Genomic DNA, 21,352 nt, shown 5'->3' with positions numbered 1-21,352 from the left:
CAAAGATAACTGAAATATATAAATAAAAGTATTTCAAATATATCCAAGATTGATCTTGTTCTAAAGTTCTTGTCACCACGATTCCAAATATATAAAAAGTTTCAAAAATGGACATTCTATTTAACAGATATCAATCATTCAAAAATTAAGGATGAAATTAAATACATGTCATTTGTATGGAGAGAGAATGCATGCAGTGTCCGTCTCTCAATTCTAACTCTCTCTCTCTCCTGTAAAAAGCTGCTAGTCATTGTTTTGTGTCAGACCGTATTACGAAGTATAGTTGATGGAATGAATTATTGTGTTATATCGGGTCAGACTGCACAGATCTTGATTAAACCGATGGACAGTGGATCCAACACCGGTACATCCCGGCTCCGGTAAAACAATTACTTATTCGTCTTGCAACTACTCAGTGCGCACCAACCGGTTTCCTGGTTCTTTCCAGCCGGCTCGAAAGCACACATACCATACACCGCGTGCATGTCTCACTTTGCTAAATGGATCCACATGAATGACTAGGTGAGTCAACAAAAGCTCACAACTAGCTAGCAAATGTGCCCAACAAACGTGAATTAACAAGTAGATTACGTACCGGGGCTGTCTGGCACCAAGCACTAGCTTGGGTCCTTCGATGTGGATGCACGTGCTACCTAGTGCGTTTGGTGACTATTCACGTGCCTGCCACCGTTAGCTGAGCCCTAAGAAAATCTGCTGCTTGCTCCTCTTCATTTTTCCGGCTCCGGCTAGCTGTACTTCTCCGTTCAAGTTATTCTCTCCAGTTATTTCCGGATAACTTGCAACACAAAGTAAGAGAGACTGACTTAGTGTACACAACACAACCGTCTCTTTGGCGAATCTGACGTTCAAATCTAATCACTTATCAGTACTCCATATGAAATGAGTTTGATATTGGCGACCAGCACCTAAGACGAAGTAGAATTGGCTGTCATAGGATGCCTTTCTGGTTTCGTTTTACTGACGTCAATTAAGAATCCAAGGATCTTCCAGTCGGACTCAGACATGAGCTGCTCTTGAAAGCTTTGTGCCGTGCACATGCTTGCGCGTGAGCATTCATGTGTCATCTATTGGCATGTGAACCAAAGAACAATTGTCGCATGGTCGTCCTCGTTCTCTGGTGCTCTTGGGCTAAAGGTTCCTTTGGTGCTTACAAACGGGAACTAGAATACTACTCCCTGTCGGAAACCTGACATGACTTGTTTTAATACGGTTGCACCTAATCCTACTTTACCTCACGCGGTGCACATGCCGGCATCATCAGCTGTCCTTAAGAGGAGGAGGTTCATTTCCTCCAGGCCATTGCATAGCCATCGTGATCCTTATTCCTAGCTAAGAAAATTAGTTGCTTCTTCGCTTTCCTGCTGCACTTGTTCGAGTTCTTCTCTCCACTCCAAACACCCAAACAACACCTACGAGAGATGCAGTGCAGATACTAGGGATAGCTAGATAGCACCCATGACGCCTGTGGTGAGCGCTTCACTTGGAGCGTCGGGTCCTTTGCTGGTGAAGCTCGGCACCTTGCTCGCCAATGAGTGTGGCCGTCTGAAAGGGGTCCGCCGTGAGATCCGGTCCCTTAAATCTGAGCTTACCTGTATGCATGCCGCGCTTACTAAATATGCAATGATAGAAGATCCTGATGTCCAAGTGAAGGCATGGATGTCATTGGTGAGGGAGTTGGCCTATGATACCGAGGATGTCTTCGACAAGTTCATCCACCAGCTTGGTGACAGCCGATACCATGGCGGTTTCAAGGAGTTCTTCCGCAAGACCGCTCGCCGTCTGAAAACACTTGGGTCTCGCCGCGGAATCGCCAACCAAATTGACGACCTGAAGACTCGCATCAAGAAAGTGCAAGAGCTCAAGGATAGCTACAAGCTCAATGATGCTCCTTCTAGCACCATGGACCATATAGCTATGGATCCCCGGCTTCAAGCGATCTTTGCTGAGGAGGCACACATTGTGGGCCTGGAAGGTCCAAGAAATGATCTTGCCAAGTGGATGGTGGAAGAAGGAAACAATTCCAGACATTGCAAGGTGTTGTCTATTGTTGGGTTTGGTGGATTGGGAAAGACAACACTCGCAAATGAGGTTTATCGCAAGATTCAAAGAGATTTTCAGTGTAGGGCTTTTATATCTGTCTCACAAAAGCCAGATATAAAGAAAATTATCAAGGATGTGATCTCTCAAGTGTCATGCGGAGATGGAGCCACAAAAGATACCAGTGATTGGGATGCAAGCAAGTTCATTGCAAAGCTAAGGGAACTACTACAAGATAAAAGGTAATGTTTACCCTTATTGTTTTCCTTAAAGCATGTGTAATGTTTGGTTCCCATATTTCAGTCATTTTTATTGAATACTAGTCATCAAGTCATGCACCTGCATAAGTTAGCTATTTTTTTGTAATACTTGAACACAAAAATTATTATTAATATTTAAATATTTATCACACGCGGAACTTATAGGGATTCAAAGTATTATTAAATATTAACATTTTACTTATAATCATTTTTATTAAATTATTTTGTATTGGAAGCATTTAATCAGTCATACTGAATGATTATAAGAGAAGAGGTATCTTATGTTATATATATAGGGATTGACTATTCGTCACCCTGAGTGAAGAATAGTTATTCTTCACCCCCCCTCTGTTTTAATAGCAATGCACCGTAATTTTACATTCCGTAAATTTTGTCTTATTTTATACGTAAAAATAGATCGTAAGAAAATATATAGTTGTCGTAAAAAATATTTTATGTTACGTAAAATAACAAACGTAAAACATAGTGTAAAATATACATAAATGCATTTTTTCTGATCTTATGACCTATATTTTTGTTTTCTTATGCAAAATTTTATGTAGTGAATCAATATGAATGTAACTGTTTGTATTTTAAACGACAGTTTGGGACACCTAGGTGCCCAGACTCCTTGCCTTTCGAGCGCTCGATTGCATTTAGATGCGTGTTCATGTATTACATCATAATTGACTGATTTGGAAATAATTATGGCAGAATATCTACCATAAATATGGCCATTAGTAGCATGCAAGGCAATAATTATGTAGTAGTAGCAAATAGGAAAGAGAATGTCACGCATGGCAACGTTGCATATTGGAGAGCTATTAATACAAATAGGAGAGACAGAAATCAGAAATTAATGTGTATGAAGACATTTTTCATACGTGTATTAGTAAGAGGTATGTTCTACTCATCCGTGGAACATGATCTTTTTTTACATTAGGTATATGATATATTGGGTATATGATATCATGGGTATACCCAATGTATACCTAATAGGACATATGATGTACTCTTATCGTCGTTGGGTACGGCCCGGTCTTAATTTTTATCTAAATGCCATATACCTTGAAAATTAATTCATTAGAAACATACATAGGAACATCCATTAGGTATACGATACCATAGGTATATCCAATATATACCTAATAGGTATATACTTACAATTTGGACATTAGGATATACGATAAATTGGGTATACAATATCGGAGGTATGTTGTACTCTTATCATCGTAGGGTATTTTATAGCATGGGTATCATACATTAGTCATATGATATCCTGAATATATATTAGAAACATACATACGAACAAAATGTAATAGTTCAAAAAATAAATTATTGAATATATATACGTATCTGCGTATAGATATAATTTTTTGGTAGATATTAGATAGCCGTATTAGGAAACAAAAATATGTGTATTAGATAACCACAACAATTCTAAACAAAACAAATCAACATTAATATGATTTATTGTATGGTAAGTCTTGCATGCCTAATATTTAGAAAACAAAAATAAAATGTAAGCATGGAAAGTCTTGCATGAAGAATAATTAGGAAACAAATTAAATATATCACACTTTCTATATATATATATATATATATATATATATATATATATATATATATATATATATATATATATATATATATATATATATATATATATATATATATACTAGTTGGAGGCAGTGGCGGAGCTAGAAAAAAATTGTTGGGCGGGCCAAGCTAACGGAAGACACAAAAAAGAAATTCAAAATTTGAAACATCGGCACTAATCAGTACCTTATGTTCCATTTTTGCAAGATCAAATGACCAGATATATGTATAAAAAAAGCTATACCAAAATACAAATTCATTACTATTTTTGCTGGCCATTATAGGAGCTCGGAGACATCAGATATGGAGTGACAGGCTTTTTACCTTTTCTTAGGATAGACAGACTTTTTTACTAGTTATAACAATAAATTACTCTTGCTCCCTCGTATTGCAATGCGTTGCGTTATGGGCTTGACTAGTATGATGTTTCTTTTGTGCTCCAGTGCTGGGCGGGCCACGACCCATTCGGCCTTGCCGTGGCTCCGCCAGTGGTTGGAGGCACCTTCGAGCTCCAACGTTCAAGGTTCAATTATTTAGATATACTACATGTTGCCTCGCGCGTTACTGCGGGAACCATTTAAAACCAAATTCATAAATAGATGCTTTAAAAGCAATTAAAATAATGAAAAAACAAAATTTAAGATGTCCTTGGTTTACCATTTTTTAACACAGTTTACGAATATGTTACAAAAGATGTATACAAAGAGAAAAACTTCGAATTGACCTTAATGTGGTGTCATCTTTTAATATGAAACGCAAACTTTTTTATCGAAGCATTCAACACATATACTGTCCATGCTCACACAAAAATGAATGCAAAAAAATTAACTTGTAACTAAGGCCTTGTACAATGAGAGATGCTTAGGGAGGTGCTTAGAAAAATAAACCGGGTTTTTCTGAAGCACCGGTGCCTATTTCTATAGAAGAGACACTTAGTTAAGCGTCTACCCTGTACAAATAAGCACCAGTGCTTAAGGAAATCCTGATTTATTTCTCTAAGCACCTCTCCTAAGCACCTCCCATTGTACAAGGCCTAACATGCATGAATTGATTCCTCTGGGAAAAAAAGAACATGCATGACTTGATGATGTGGCATGGTTTTCGTGGATAAGTTAATGAAGAAAAGTAACAGTTATGTCTACATTCATGACTTGATCATGTCACACAACTTTAATCAGATGGCTATCATAATTGAGGCGATGTACAAGCACACTTGTGCATAGAAATCTAGTGGTGGGAGCTAGTTAATGGAGCTTGAACTCCATGTAGCCCCAAATTTTAAAAAAAAATCAAAATTTAGAATTTCAAAAAAAATCTGAAAAAACAAGACATGTACACTACTCCCTCCGTTCCGAAATAATTGTCGTTGGGGAGGTTTTTCCGACCAGGTGAAAACGAGGGAAAATACCAAACTACTTCCAACTTGAAAACAGATCGTCTTCCTCGTTGTCTTCCTCCAGACCAGCACTCGCCTCCTCTTCCTCCGCCCTCCACCTCCTCCAGCAACAGGCCCTTCCTCCTCCTCATCCTCCGCCCTCCACCAGTAGGAGCCTCTGCCAGGCTCCTCCCTGTCGCCAGCAGCAGGCCCCTCCTCCTTCGCCGCCCTCCAGCAGCAGTCCCCGTCGCCAGCAGCAGGCCCCTCCTCCTCCTCCACCACCCTCCACCAGCCAAGACCCTCCGCCAGGCTCCCCCTGTCGTCCAGCTGCTCATCCCTGTCGCCAGCAGCAGGCCCAACCTCCTCCTTCGCCCCAGTCTGATCGCCGCCGCCCTAACTTGGTCCTTGCCCCGCTGCCCAGCCTGATCCTTGTTGCGCCCCCGCCTGGTCCTCGCCACACACAGCACTCCAGGCAGGTACTCCTCGCCTCAAATTACAGAAACTAACTGCACAAGATTGATTCAGTTAAACAGTACAACAAAATTTGAGGAATCGCTAGAATTTGAAATTTAGGAGTTCAATGAAAATAAAGGAGGCAAGTGTATGTGCTGCAACAGGTCCAGTGTGCAGCCTGCAGCCCACATTTTACATCTGGCATCCAAATATGGCTAATTAAACATGGCTTGCTTTGGTTGTGTGTTAAGCCTACATTTATTCTTTAAACATGGTTGGCTTTGGTTAGTTAGCAATGGCACTTTCAATTTACAGTCATAGCCAAGAAAAGAAAATGTGCTTCCAATTTCACAATGGTTGTTGTATTATTCACAATGTGAAAATCTTAGTGTGTTATCCTGAGGTAAAGCAAAGAAAAGAGCAGCGGGCAAGGTGCGCTATATGCTTCTTACTACACACATGAATACAAGGAGTACATGGGTCTCTATTACTACTTCATGTCTACATCAGTCTTTGTCTATAGGAGTAATATGAACATCATTCTACATGGGTCTCTGAACATCTTCTTACAAAGTTGGCTACAAAACAGATCAACAAAATGCAAGATTACTTCTGAGTACACTGCTGATGTGCTCCAGCTAAATGAGTACACACATACAGTACAAATGAGTACTCCTGTTGCTTAATGATGCATCTTAATTAACAGAAAATGTTTCAGTTAATCTAGTGATGCATCTTAATTTCTCATAAATTTGAAGAAAGCATCAATGCTGACAACTGCAGGGAGTAAATCAGTAAGAAATGTTTCAGTGTTGATCATGATCATGTACACTACTGAACAAGAGGAGAAGAGAAGAGAAGAACACTAAATTCCTACACTACTAAACAAGAGCAGTACACTACTGCTGCACTTGCTACTCCAGTAATTGGAAGCAATACTGCAGTAGTTCAAGCAGTACTTCAGTGGAGTAGCTGCAAAGAATTAACACTAAGCATAAGATACACTAAGAATTTTCAGTGGAGCAGCTGCACGGAATTAACAGAATTAAGAAAGCATCAGCAAGTTAACAAGCTACTGAAAAACTACTGCAATCAAAACAGTACTGCAAAATTATAGAATTTGCAAAATTTTGTAAACTGAATTTTTTGCCAAGGAAACAAAATTTTATAGCTTCAGGCCTACAGAATAGCTTCTAGCTGGAGCACTACAGTTGTTGGTTAGACTTCATATAGCTTAAGGCTGGTTGGAGTACTACAACAGCAAACATTTCATGGTTAGAGTACTCCATTTGCAGTAGCCAAATATTCAGATATCTACAGTAGCTTCAGGCTGGTTGCCTGACTAAATAGTCATCCTCTCGTGAGGATTCTGGAGCAGAAGAGCTGCTGCTTAGGTAGTGGGAGTAGTTGATTATTTATTTATTTTTTGCGAATAAGTGAGAGCAGTTGATCCTACGCTAAATTACTCTTTCAATTTTAGACTGAATATGTTGAGATGTTTAGCTACTGTCAGCAGAGTTGCAGAGTAGTGATTGACGAACGGGGTGTGATTGGCTCACCGAGGTAGAAGGTGGCGTACTCGGCGCAGACCTCGCCGCAGCTGTCGTAGGCATCGCACAGGAGGCCCCAGCCGAGCTCGGCGTTGCCCTCCTGCTCCAGCTGCTCGTCCCGCCACTCGCGGCGCCTGCCCGCCTCGGCCTCTCGAGCCCGCCACCCCTACAGGTCCTCCACCAGCGCTGCCTGCCGCAGCTCGTACACCGCCTCCTCGGTCGACGTCCGCGCTGCCACCAGGCTCGCCCTCGGCGCCACGCCGCCCCTCGCCCTCCATGCCACGGCGGGGAGCAGGCCGCCGCCCATGTGTACTCCAGACGTCGCATCCATCGCCTCCCTCGCCAGATCCAGAGCAGGCGCACGCGGATCCAGCGCCTCCGTCGCCAAGAAGCTCGCCGCCGGAGAAAAATCTAAACTTTGACCTCGAATGCGGGGTGTGAGTGGAGCGGGGTGCGAGTGGACGACGGGTGTGAGTGGAGGCTGAAGAAAGATGGCGGCGATGGGGAGAGATGGTGGCCTCCTGGCCGTCGTGGTGGTGGCCGGCGAGGTGGGCGAGGTGGTGACCGGCGAGGTGGTGGCAGAAGAGAGGCGAAGGGGAGGAGAGAGGGCGACGAGAGCGACGAGCGACGCGAGGGTAAAATGGGAAAGTGCGTTAATTTCGTAACGTGGCTGAACTTGTACTGGATTTCACCAACGACAATTATTTCGGAATAGAGGGAGTATGATTTTGTCTATAAGTGTGCAACATTTCATGGCGAAATACATTATGATATGAGCTATACACACAAAATCATGTGTTTGTAGCACATGTAATATTCACTATACCAGCTCATGATTTTTTTGTGTGCTCGCACATGACAACGTATTTCATCATGAAAATTTAGACTACTTCTAGAAACATTCTGAAGTACATGTGTATTTTTCTCAGAATTTATTGGAACTTCAAAATATTGTTTTTCCACTGTTCAAAATTTTGGGCTCCATTGAGCCCGGGAGCCAAAAATGCACACTGCTAATGGATGAAATTTATTGTAATTCCTTTGGCCTCTTTTGTTCACTTCGTTGCTTCCCGCTTAGACAAGTACTCAAACTACTCGAAATATTCTATTCAGCTTGTAAAAAGAATACATGTACAGGTGAATTAATATGTATGCGCTGAACTAGAGTCATGTTCATGTCATAGCTAAAAATTTAGTGAACTAGGCGTACTACATACATACATACAATGATATATATATGAAGTAATAACAAATAGCCATGATACACTTGTTAATTACTCCAATTTAGTACACTGAGCATATGCAACGAGTAGGAGTCTCATGGCATGCTTGAGTTTTCAAGTATAATTTTCTTAAAATATTTAGTTAATGTCATCTATTAATTTTGTAGGTATCTCATCTTCATTGATGATGTATGGTCGACACAAGCATGGAACATTATTAAATGTGCTTTTCCAGAGAATAATTGTTCTAGTAGAATTATAGCTACTACACGCATCATTGATGTAGCAAAGGCATGTTGTCCAACCACTGATGACCGCATGTTTGAAATGAAACCCCTAAGTGATGTTAACTCTAGAAGATTGTTTTTCAAAAGAATATTTGGCTCTGATGACTGTTGTCCCAATATGCTAAATGAAGTTTCAAATGAAATTCTGAAAAGGTGTGGAGGCCTGCCATTAGCAATTATCAGTATATCTGCTTTGTTGGCAAACAGACCAGCTATGAAAGAGGAGTGGGAAAAGGTTAAAAGGTCAATTGGTTCTGCACTGGAAAATAATCAGAGTCTGGAGGGAATGAGTAGCATCCTATCTCTTAGCTATAATGATCTTCAACCACATCTGAAGACATGTTTGTTATATTTAAGTGTATTCCCTGAGGATTATGTGATTGACAGAAATAGGTTAGTGAGGCGATGGGTATCAGAAGGCTTTATCTCAGAAGAGCGTGGACAAAGCCAACAAGAGGTTGCCGAGAAATACTTTTATGAGCTTATCAATAAAAGCATGGTCCAAGCAGTGGACATTGGGGATGATGGTAAGGTTAATGCCTGCAGAGTCCACGACATGATGCTTGAAATTATTATTTCAAAATCAGTTGAAGATAATTTCGTCACCATAGTGGGTGGAAGCCAAACAAGTTTGACAAACCACCATGGTTTTATCCGGCGACTATCAGTTCAGCACATTGACCAGGAGGCTGTATCTGCATTGGCAAATGAAGATCTCAGCCATGTTCGATCTCTAACGGTAACATCATCAAGTTGCCTGAAACACTTCCCTCGTCTTGTTGAATTTGAAGCTTTGCGTGTATTGGACTTTGAAGATTGCTGGGATTTGGAAGAGTATGACATGAACAATATGGACAAATTATTGCAACTAAAGTATCTCAGCCTCGGTAGTGCAGACAAATCAAAGCAACCGCGGAGGACTATGGTGATAGATGGTGTAAATTGCCTAGATCCTAGGGAAACACAGACGGAAGTGTTGCCAACTGGAATTGAGCGTCTTACTAAACTGCAATATCTAATCACTAGGGGGTACCATTGCAAGGTACCTAATGGGATTGGAAATATGAGCAGCTTACGGGTTATCTCAACTTTTGATATTACCAGGAGTTCAGTGGATGCAGTGGAGGAGCTTGGGAACCTTACCAGACTGAACGAACTTCGTTTATGGTTGGATTTTGGAGACGGGTATAAGAGGCATTATGAGGTGCTTCTATCCTTACTATGCAAGTTTAGCAGCTGCAAACTCCAGTTCCTTCATATAAATGGAACAAAAGGCTTCATCAACTTCATTGATTTTTGGTCCCCTCCGCCATCTTTCCTTCAAATATTTTATATGTCTGGTCAACTCTTATTGTCAAACATTCCAAGGTGGATTACTCCAGGACTCAAAAGTCTTGCTCATATGTGCTTGTCTTTAAATGAATTAAGGGGGGAGGATCTGCACACACTTGGTGAGCTCCCATCCTTAGTTATTCTAAGCTTGTGCTTGGAGACAGGAGTAAAAGGAAAGCTGACCGTAATTGGATTCCCATGTCTGAAGAGGTTTCTCATCTTTAGCTCGGATGGGGCATATGTAACATTCACAAAAGGGGCTATGCCGAAGCTTGAGAAGCATATTTTGTCAGGCGATGCGTCAGTGATGAATACCCAGGGATTTTATTTGGGCATCGAGCATCTATCATGTCTCAAAGAAATAGAAATAAGGAATTGGAAGCGTGGTTCCAGTGTCACACATCAGGAATGCGATGCAGCAGCAGCCGTGATCAAGAAAGAAGCACGTGCCCATCCCAACCGTCCAAAATTTAATTACATATCGAGTAGGTATCAGAGAATCAATGATACTGATAGTGACGAGGAAAAGAGCAAGGAGGAGGATAACTAAAATGGCGCTTTGGGATGAAATGCTCCTCAACTGAAAGAGGTACTAAAAATCTCGCTCATTGTTTTCTCCTTCAAATTAACTACACGTCTTTTGTCAATGCCTGCTAGATGCTTCTCAAATTCACATGTTCTACCATTTTCGTATTGCGATCCAGGATGATGTGTGGCTGGCTAGCTACCTTGCCTGGAATTATTGTCATACTGAAAAAGATCAGGTGCTACCATCTCTTGTGCATCAAGAATAGAAGATGGAAACGGACGCTGAAACAGGTCACCGGCAGAAAGTGGGTGGCCTCAGTTGCTACTTGCTACATTCGTTGCGTTTGATTGTCTATGTTATTTATCTTGGTGATTAAGACTCAAGAATTGTTTGCATTAGGATACAATGGATTGTATTTTCGTTGAAAAACTTGTATTTCGTTTTGTTTGTTCACTCTGGTAATCTCTAATTGAATTCTGAATCATTTCTGCTGAATACTTCCTGGTGATGGACATGTAATGTTGATTCTCGCTTGCTTGCTTGGTACCTTTGTGCCTGAGCAAGTTGAATTGCTTTCGTTTATTCTGATTTATATGTATGTAAAATGATGCTGGGAATGATCAGGTTTACATGTCCTGAAAGCATGATTGCTGCTGCATCATACTGTATATGGAACTGAAGATGAATTACCATTTGGTTGGACGAAAGCTGCAGATGGCGAGTAACTGGTGGTGCTGCCGGATGACCTGACCGGCAGTGATACTGCGTCTGCTCGGCGGCACCTCCTGCTGATCCGCGCCCCTTCTCCTGTCAGCACTCTAAACTGTCTATATCTGAATACCTTTTTTTAGGCAAGTCTATATCTGAATACCTGAACAAGACACAGGTAACGTTGGTTCAGTTATCCGACACAGGCCTGGTCTCTCTCGACTCTCCTTCACTACAACTCCATGGCCGGTAGGCCCAGCTCGCGCCAAGTACCCTTTGGCCAGGCCGAAGGTCGAGAGAGGCACGGGCGTACGGACCTGCTCGCTGTCTGGCAGGTGGGCGGTGGAAGAAGAAGCAGGCATCCGCTTGGTGCGCGCGTATATACACACTCGAGATTAATTGCCAATCCAGTACAGGCCCAGTGGGGGCATCCCACTTGATTTTCAGGCCCATCTATACTACTAGTCCATCCGTTTCTAAATATGAAGCCTTTTTAAGGACTACATACAAATGTATATAGACGTATTTTAAAATATAGATTCATTTATTTTACTCCTATATAGTCCATATTTAGGAACAGAGGAAAACAGTCTTTTTTTTTTGCGGTGAGGAAAACTGTCATTAAATATAGATAAACTAATCAAAAAGAATTTGTACGTACCTTGGAATAGATGGACGCTTTGAGACAACTATGGGTGCGTTTGGTTAACTTCTGAGCAGGACCTGCCTAAAAAAACAAGCCAAAAAACGACGTTGTCAGGAAGTTTGATTGCCTGCATATGAGGTCTTTGCATCATGAAAGCAATTTTTAACCCTGTGTTTGGTTGCCTGCATGCATGGTGATTAGAGTTCACAATTACAGTGGAACGCACACGTGCTTCAACGGCGCAGAAGAAACGACTACGGCGGTGGCTCCATCTGTAACGTCACGATTAAGGATAGGTGATTACGTGCAAACACGTTCCCAGCCAGCCACCCATATGCGCTCCAAAGCATCGTTCGGGTCTGGTTCACTAGAAACTGCCGATTCGGCTATTCCTAACGAGTCAGGCCCAGAGGTGCTTTAAGAATCATGCTATGCAGGTTCAACAGTGTTTAAATGCCGCATGCGTCCTCCGACGGGCCCGCGACAGATAATCCTCAACGGTCGTTGCACGATCCACATTCTGCTGCAATCGTGCCATGCAGTGCGTCAGTTTCGCCCCCGGTTCAAATCCTGCCTAATTCTACGCTGCCAATCAAGACCGGGACGATGGGTTCGAGTGGTGGTGGGTCCTCTGCCAGCGTGTTGCACACGTCAGGGTGGCCCCGTTGCGTTGACTTCGCTCATGGGGGAGGAGTCGTACGTGCCGGGGCCCTAACCCGTACGTGCGAATCGCTCCCATCACCATCTCGTTCGCCGCCGCCGCCGCCGCTGAAGTTCTCCTACGCCGCCGCCGTTCGTGTACGAGCCTCCGCTGACATGTCAGGGCGTCTACCTTCCTCGTCCAAAGGCGGATCGCTGGCAACGCAGGGAACCGCGGCATCTTCAGTTCAGGACGGCCCTGCCGTGCCATCCCAGTCCCGCTTCGCCGGGTTTGGCCCCACGGCCGGACCGCCAAGGATCCCACTGGCCGGCCAGGCAGCGCCGGCTGTTGCTCCTCTCCAACAACCTATGGTTTTCGGGGTTCCCACGGCGCTGGCTGGTGCTCCCACGTCTAGCCGTCCCAGCAACAACAACAAGAAAAAGAAGCGGAAGGGTGCCCGGGTTCCTGCGTCGACTGCCTCGGGACCTCTGCTCTTTGTTCCAGTTCCTCAGGCCACTCCTGCTGCTTCGGTGTTGCCTGGGCCCGTGCCGACCGGGCCTTCCGCAGTTTCGGCTGACACGCAGATTGGAGGGAAGAAGACTAGTCTTTGGTGCTACAAGTGTAGGACAGATGATCATCTTTCTAAGGATTGCAACCTGACTCACTTCTGTTACATTTGCAATAATCATAAGCATCCTCTTCATCGTTGTTCTGTGCTGAAGCAGCTGAGACCTATGGCAGCCTTAGGTGGTGTGGGTCTAAACGAGGCCATGTTCGTGCATCTGCCCGACTCGGTTTTTAAGGAGCACCTTGCACCATCATGTTCACCAACTGGTCTGGTTATGATATCGGGAGGTTCGGTGACGGCAGCTGTTGTGGAGGCTGAGATTGCTAAAATCGCCTCGGTTCAAACTTCATGGAAGTGGGAGGCCGTTCCTCATGGTGATGATGCCTTCTTGGTTGCCTTTCCATCTATGGAGGTTTTGCGTCGAGTGTCTGCTTTCGAGTTCAAAGTCAAGTCTCACAATGTCATGATTGCTATTAGTGAATGGAAATCAGTAAATGATGTCAAGCCTGCATATAATCCGCTAAAGCCAGTTTGGGTACATGTCACTGGAGTTCCACCGCCACTTCGCCACTTTCTTGGTTTGTGGGCAGTGGGATCCGTCATCGGTGCAACACAAGATGTTGACTTGATTTGCTTACGACATCGTGGCATTGTGCTTATTCTCAGGTGGCTGTCCTGAATCTAAATATATTCAAGAAAGAGGATAATGGAGGGAGTGCCTCAGTGTCGGCTGGGGTGTATATCAAATTAAATGGCTATGACTTCCGGTTTGTTCTGGAGGACGATGATTTCAAGCCTGATGATGATTTTATCCCTCGTATTTGGGAACACCATGATGATGGTCCCGACCATGGGGCTAACCGCGAGGATGACTTGCCTGATCGTGATGCGAATAAAAAGGCAAAAAATTCTGGAGTCTCTGGTGCAGCTTCGTCTGAATCTTAATGTGATGGGAGTGTGACCGTCCCAATGAACACAGATGTTCGTTTTTCGGATGCACAGAGAGTTTGCTCGCACACACCCATGAGCACCATTGAAGAGTCACGTACAGGTACCATTCCATCCATTGATGCGATGCATGCAGATAAATTGGACGCAAGCATTGCTGACCATGGCAATGCACACGCAGGCCTGGACCTTCCCAGCCGAGTTGCTGCCATGCATCAGATTAATGGGGAGTTTGGTCCACCAGCTGCTGGCCTAGCGGAGATCATCGACTCATCTACACGTCCAGCTGATATGCATGAGGCTACAGATCTTCGCCAGCGAATGGACGTGCCGGTTCAGCAGCCGGCTGTTGCTGTGGTCAGCCCACCCACGCAGGCTGGTCTGCATTCTTCCAAGCCGTCTCACGATGCTACACAGATGGCGCCATGTGTTCGTCTCTCTGCACCGACTTCGTCTTCAACACCTACCATGTTCGCTACTGCTTCATCATTGTCGACGGATCGCCCGATGACACCGGTGGCTCTTACGTCTGAGGGAAGCTCTCCCCTTCGGCGTAGTAACCGTCACCGACCGACGAACATGCTATGGACAAGGCAATGCAACGTCAGGCTGCACGTAATTTGGACACCGTTCCAGGTAACTTATCCGCAAAATCTTTTCTTTCCTTTTCAGATTCACGTATTTCTTCTAGCTTAAAGAATGTTGGATGCTCTATTGGAAAGAATGATAATGAAATTAATTTATCGGTTGGGGTGCTTAAACGTATAGAGATTGACCGATTAAAGGTTTCTCCGAAGTGTAATGCCTCCATACCTAACCCCGAAACTGAGGAGGAGGATGATGCATATGCCAAATATGATGGTCCGCTTATATCCCACTTGGTTGGTGAGGTTACCGAGGTTGGATTGGATGACGCAAGGCCTGGGTCCATGTTTTGTGACTTCACAGCGTCCTCGCGGAAATCTAAATCACACTCCTCTAAAAAGAAACAAAAACCGCCCAAGAAGGCGAGGAGTTCCACACCAATCCGAGTTTCCCCATGAAAGGCATGTTTTGGAATAGCAGAGGTCTCTCGGACTTGGCTAAACATAAACACGTCGGTGATTGTGTAAGGGAACATGGATTGGATTTTGTGGCAATTTCTGAGGCTGGTAAGTGTGATTTTCGCCCGCATGTCCTCGATCACCTATCAGGTGGTTTCGACTATGCATGGCATAGTCTACCAGCTCGTGGAAGGTCTGGAGGAATTCTTCTTGGTATTCTGACAACAGTCATGGACTTGTTGGCCTTTTCAATCAGTGAATTTCATATAAAATATCACCTAAGAAACATAGCTGACAATTTTACATGGACGCTAGTCGCAGTCTATGGGGCTGCCCAAGATGAGCATAAACCGGCTTTCCTTCGGTAATTGGTAAACCTGGCGAAGGATAACCCGTACCCAATGCTTATTGGAGGGGACTTCAATATCCTTAAATACCAAGAAGAGAAAAATAATGACCGTTTCGACACTCATTGGCCCTTCCTATTCAACGCTGTGACAGACAGTTTGGATCTTCGGGAGGCGAGTATGTCGGGGCGTCAGTTCACATGGGCTAATAACCGATCTGTGCCAACATATGAGAAGCTTGATAGGGTACTCATGGATACCGAATGGGATCTAAAATTTCCACTGGTAACCGTACGAGCCCTAGAGCGTATCGACGCGTTATCGGATCATGCACCCATCATTCTAGATTCTAAATCTACGAACCTAGCTGCACGTCGTCCTTTCAAATTTGAATTGGGATGGATGCATCGGGAAGGATTTGTAGACATAATCAAGAATGTTTGGGAGAGGCCTGTTGTTGGTCGTACACCTATTCACAGATGGAACTTTAAAATGAGGGCCATGAGGCAACATCTCACTGGATGGGCGAAACATACCAACGGGATATATAAAAAAGAAAAACAACGACTCTGTACCATCATTGATGACCTCGACAAAATTGCTGAGACGCGCACCTTATCTCAACAAGAGATTGAATTGAAAAATCAATCTAATGAGAAGGTTGCACGTCTTTTGCGAGAAGAAGAGATCAAATACTACCAAAGATCCAAAGCTGATTTCATTCTGATGGGTGATAGTAATACAAGATACTTCCAATTGGTCGCCAATGGGCGGCATAGGAAGAAATGTATTTACAGTCTCCAACAAGATGAGGGGCGGATCGAAGGTCAGGAGGAGCTCAAAAAGTATATCACCAACTACTACAAATCTCTATTCGGGGCGACCGCCGAAGGGAACTTCACCCTTGATGAGACCCGAACAGATGATATCCCACAAGTCACGACTGAAGAAAACGATATCCTTACATCACCATTCTCTGAAGAGGAGGTGAGAGCTGCGGTGTTCCAAATGGAACATAACAAAGCTCCAGGTCCAGATGGTTTTCCCGCAGAATTCTATCAGAATTTCTGGGATATAATCAAGTCTGACCTAATGGAGTTGTTTAATTGCCTTCATGCCGACAAACTTGACCTATTCAGACTTAATTTTGGTGAGATTGTCTTGTTGCCGAAGATTAAGGAGGCTGAACGGATCCAACAGTTCAGACCCATATGCCTCCTTAATGTCAGCTTCAAAATTTTCACCAAAGTGGCTACGAATAGGTTAAACTCGGTAGCTGACCATGTTGTCCGGCCATCTCAAACGGCTTTCATGCAAGGAAGAAATATACTTGATGGCGTAGTAATCCTGCATGAGACCGTCCATGAGATGCACCGAAAAAACATGAGTGGAGTAGTATTCAAGATCGACTTTGAAAAAGCCTATGACAAGGTCAAATGGTCTTTCCTCCAACAGGCCCTAAGGATGAAAGGTTTCTCCGATAAATGGCGCGAGTGGATCCATAATTTTGTAACTGGAGGTAGTGTGGCCATCAAAGTCAATGATGATGTAGGCCATTACTTTCAAACAAAAAAAGGATTACGACAGGGTGACTCCATGTCTCCAATGTTATTTAACATTGTCGCTGACATGTTGGCTATTCTGATTGAGCGCGCCAAGCAGGACGACCAGATTGCAGGAGTAGTGCCGCACCTTGTGGATGGTGGTTTCTCTATTCTGCAATATGCCGATGACACGATTCTCTTTATGGAACATGACCTGGACAAGGCTCGAAACCTTAAACTCTTGTTGTCAGTGTTTGAGCAAATGTCGGGTCTTAAAATAAACTTCCATAAAAGTGAACTTTTCTGCTTTGGAGAAGCCACTCAGGCGGCGGCTGAATATGCTGACCTGTTTGGTTGCGCACATGGCCAATTCCCGATTAAATATTTGGGAATACCGATTCATTATCGGCGTCTCACCATTGCGGAGTGGAAGCATGTAGAGGAGCGGTTAGAGAAACGATTGAGTAGTTGGAAAGGCAAATTGCTCTCAGTTGGAGGACGACTGGTTTTGATTAACTCTGTCCTCACAAATATGGTTCTCTATATACTTTCTTTCTTCCAACTCCCAAAAGGGGTCTTGCAAAGACTGGACTATTTTAGATCCAGATTCTTTTGGCAAGGAGATGGTGAAAAAAAAATAGACTGGCCAAATGGAGTGTGGTTTGTAGGCCGAAAGACCAAGGTGGCCTTGGAATTCATGACTTGCAAATCAAGAATGAGGCCCTACTTAGTAAATGGTTGTTCAAACTTCTTACTGAGGATGGTGTTTGGCAAACCATGCTGCGCAACAAGTATCTAGGCCAAAAGGCAGTGTCTCAGGCATATTGGACACCTGGCGACTCGCACTTTTGGGCTGGCCTAATGGCGGCAAAGAAACATCTCTTTCGCTTTGGGTCTTTCGCGATAAGGGACGGGTCAGAGGTTCGTTTCTGGGAGGACATCTGGCTAGGCAATGCTAGTCTTCGAGAACAATATCCAGCCCTGTACAACATTGCTCGCGAAAAGAATAATACTATTGCGCAAGTGCTCAGTTCATCCCCACCCAATATTTCGTTTAGGCGGGATTTGATTGGCCCCCGACTTATGTCATGGCACAATCTTTTATCCCGTCTGGATTCAATTAATATTAGACAAGGCCGGGATGTGTTTCGCTGGAACCTTACTACATCAGGGTCATTCACAGTAGACTCTATGTACCGTGCACTTATGCATTCTGAGGTACCGGTGAGTAACAACAAGAAAATCTGGAAGTCGAAGATTCTACTAAAAGTTAAAATCTTCATGTGGTATCTTCGTAGGGGAGTTGTTCTAACCAAAGACAACCTCGCACGACGCAACTGGCGAGGGAGTAAGAAGTGTTGTTTTTGTACTCATGAAGAGACAATCAAACACCTCTTTTTCCAATGCAAGTTTGCACGTACTACGTGGTTAATCATCCAAATAGCGTCAAATTTGTATCCGCCCACAAGTGTCGCCAATATTTTTGGTCACTGGTTGGACGGTATTCCAAATAGATTCAAAACGCTAATACGGGTGGGAGCATACGCCTTACTATGGTCGCTTTGGCTATGTAGAAATGATTTGGTTTTCAATGATAAAAATGCTTCTCCTTTGCAGGTTATTTTCCGTTGTACGCATTCGCTTCGTACGTGGTCTACGCTACAACGAGTGGAGTACCAATCGCTGTTCAAGGCGGTGTGTACGCGGTTGGAGCAGGTGGCTACGGTGGTTTTTACCCAATATGGGTGGCAGCATAATCTCCGGATCGGTCCACCATCCCTTGCGACATAGGCATAGTGTCGGTCTATAGGACTCTACTGTCGCCGATTTGTCATTTTTTTCCATTCATTTTGTCAGACTTTCCGTGTTGGGCTGTGTGCATCCTAGTTATGCAGAGGCCGGTTGTTACTCATAATGCTTTGTATTCGCTTGATGCTACATTTCAAGATAATAAAAGCGCCCTTTATCGAAAAAACAGTGTTTAAATGCAACCAAACAACCCAGCGCCGAATAAAACTGCATACAACGGGCCTAGTTGGGCTGTGTGCAGGCCACCAAATACGCCCTACATGTTGTAAGATTTTTCTATCTTATTGCGTCATATATACGTTGTGAAAACTTAATTCAGCCAAGATATATCACTAGTAGAAAAGGGGGCTTTTGTCCCGGTTGGTAAGGGCCTTTAGTCCCGGTTTTTGAACCGGGACTAAAGGGTCGTTACTAATGCCTCCCCCTTTAGTCCCGGTTCTTACACGAACCGGGACTAAAGGCCGTCCACGTGGACGCAGCCTGGAGCTCCATCTTTAGTCCACCAACCGGGACTAAAGGAAATTTTATGATATATTTTTTTTGAAATTTTTTTTTGCGAATTTTTTTAATTTTTTTTATTTTCAAATTTCTGAATTATTTTAACCTCTAATCTGTAATCACCACCCCTCATCACTGCTCACTTTATCCTCTAATCTCTAATCCCCCCTCATCATTCCAAATCATCTAACTTCTCGGACGGTCACCCATCCTCTCACTACTCCAGCCTGAGCACGCTTAACTTCCGGGTTCTATTCTCCCTCGTTTCCAAGTCTGTACTTGTTGTTTTCCTGACAATAGTAAGATGTCAATTCTATTAACCCTCAGGAATTTAGCTTGAGTATGAAGTGACACATTTCACTGTTTGAGTTTGAAACTATTGTTTTAAAAAACAATAATTATTTAGTAACACTAATATTTCTGGAATAATTAGTTTGACCATTGTTTGACCACTGTTTGACCAGATTTGACCAAAATTCAAAAAAACTGAAATAATTATTTAGTAACACTAATATTCTAGAATAATTAGTTTGACCATTGTTTGACCACAGTTTGACCACAATTTGAAATTTTTTGAATTTTTTTGCCTCTCCAGATTTTAAAAGCCCCGTATCTTTTTTTTCTGTTAGGTTTTTGAGGATTTTTAAAATGTTTAACGGGGTATCTCCGGTTAAATTCGGATGTAACTTTTCGAGTAGATGATTTTTCATATAAAAAACTTTTTCATCCGAGTTCGTATGCAAAAGTTATGCCCATTTTAAGAAATTCCAGAGAGACTTTGCAAATAAAGTTGAAATTCATATTTTTAATTTTCCCAACAACTAGACCACATATCACATGGGAAACTTATTTTTTTATTTTTTTTTGACATTTCCATCATTTTCTTTTGTTTTTTCTAAAACTGAAAAGGCGGTCCGGGGGGGGGGGGTAGAGTTTGATGGGCCCTTTAATAGCAAAAAGAATTTTCATAAAGAATGTTTTTGTTAGACATTTTAATAGCAAAAAGCATTATCATAAAGTTTTTTTTTAGAAACTAAAATAACAAAATCTGTTTTTGAATAGAATCATAAAACACAGTAATAACAAAATCAAAGAATTCAAATTTGAAAACTAATGACACTAACAGAAAGTTTATAATTTTTGTGACCTAAAAGCAAAAAGAATTAAAAAATAAAATTTAATAAAATAAATAAAAATAGCAACAGTAAGTATTTTGTTGTAAGTAGAAACAAAATAAAATAAATAAAGCAACAAAGAAAAAAAAGTGCCATCTACTGGGCCACCACGGCCTGAATACGACTAAAAACCCAACCATGGGCCAGGATTCAAGCCCGCAGGTGGCCCAGTAGGCCCACAGGCACACAGTGTACGGTTAGGCCCGAAAGCCTGCAATTGAGAGGAGCTCGAGAGGGTGGGCGCAGCAGCGCTTATAAACCACTCTCGAGCTCTCTCAACTAGCGAGGTGGGACTAAACTTTGGCCGCGACGCGGGCAGCACATATCCTTTGGTCCCGGTTGGTGGCACCAACCGGGACTAAAGGACTAACCTTTAGTCCCGGTTGGTGCCATCAACCGGTACTAATGGGCATCGCACCCTTTAGTCCTGGTTCGTGGCACCAACCAGGACTAAAGGGCCCAGGTGAACCGGGACTAATGCCTTAGCCGCACGAACCGGGACCAATGCTCACATTAGTCCCGGTTCGTGACTGAACCGGGACTAATGTGAATATTGCCCTGTGACGAAAGCCCTGTTTTGTACTAGTGTATATAGCTAGCTACGCCTAATTCCTTACAACCAATGTCTCTCCTAAGAGAAGCTTAGGGTTCCTGTGCTCCCGCCGGCGTTGGCGTCGGTTCGTCTAGTCTTCGGTGGCCTTAGGGCCATGAAGATGCGATGGATCCCGACCCTTGCCGGTGGACGGTCTTTGTTTTTAGA

General features: G+C 43.3%; 1 protein-coding gene and 1 long non-coding RNA gene across 2 annotated transcripts; one reads left to right on the top strand and one right to left on the bottom strand.

The window, feature by feature from the left end:
* The first annotated feature begins 1,339 nt into the window (after positions 1–1,339).
* Positions 1,340–11,154, top strand: LOC123123877 (disease resistance protein RGA5). The gene is made up of 3 exons (XM_044544516.1): positions 1,340–2,300; positions 8,686–10,726; positions 10,842–11,154. The coding sequence occupies exons 1-2, from the start codon at positions 1,477–1,479 to the stop codon at positions 10,685–10,687; spliced, it is 2,826 nt and encodes a 941-aa protein (XP_044400451.1). The 5' UTR covers positions 1,340–1,476; the 3' UTR covers positions 10,688–10,726; positions 10,842–11,154.
* LOC123123878 (uncharacterized) lies at positions 5,008–7,923 on the bottom strand. Its single transcript, XR_006460878.1, has 2 exons — positions 7,305–7,923; positions 5,008–5,798 (listed from the first exon to the last, which is right to left on the bottom strand). It is a non-coding gene; the product is annotated as an uncharacterized lncRNA (long non-coding RNA).
* Positions 11,155–21,352: the final 10,198 nt, after the last annotated feature.

The sequence above is a fragment of the Triticum aestivum genome, chromosome 5D (genome assembly GCF_018294505.1).
Source record: "Triticum aestivum cultivar Chinese Spring chromosome 5D, IWGSC CS RefSeq v2.1, whole genome shotgun sequence".
Lineage (NCBI taxonomy): Eukaryota > Viridiplantae > Streptophyta > Magnoliopsida > Poales > Poaceae > Triticum > Triticum aestivum.
Note: the sequence above shows the minus strand (reverse complement) of the source record. Positions and strands in the feature narration are given on the sequence as shown.

What these genes read in the sequence shown, in the direction of transcription:
- LOC123123877 (XM_044544516.1), top strand. Translation starts at nt 1,477, where the DNA reads ATGACGCCTGTGGTGAGCGCTTCACTTGGAGCGTCGGGTCCTTTGCTG. An exon ending in GAACTACTACAAGATAAAAG is followed by an intron (nt 2,301 to 8,685) that starts GTAATGTTTACC and finishes TTAATTTTGTAG; the next exon opens with GTATCTCATCTTCATTGATG.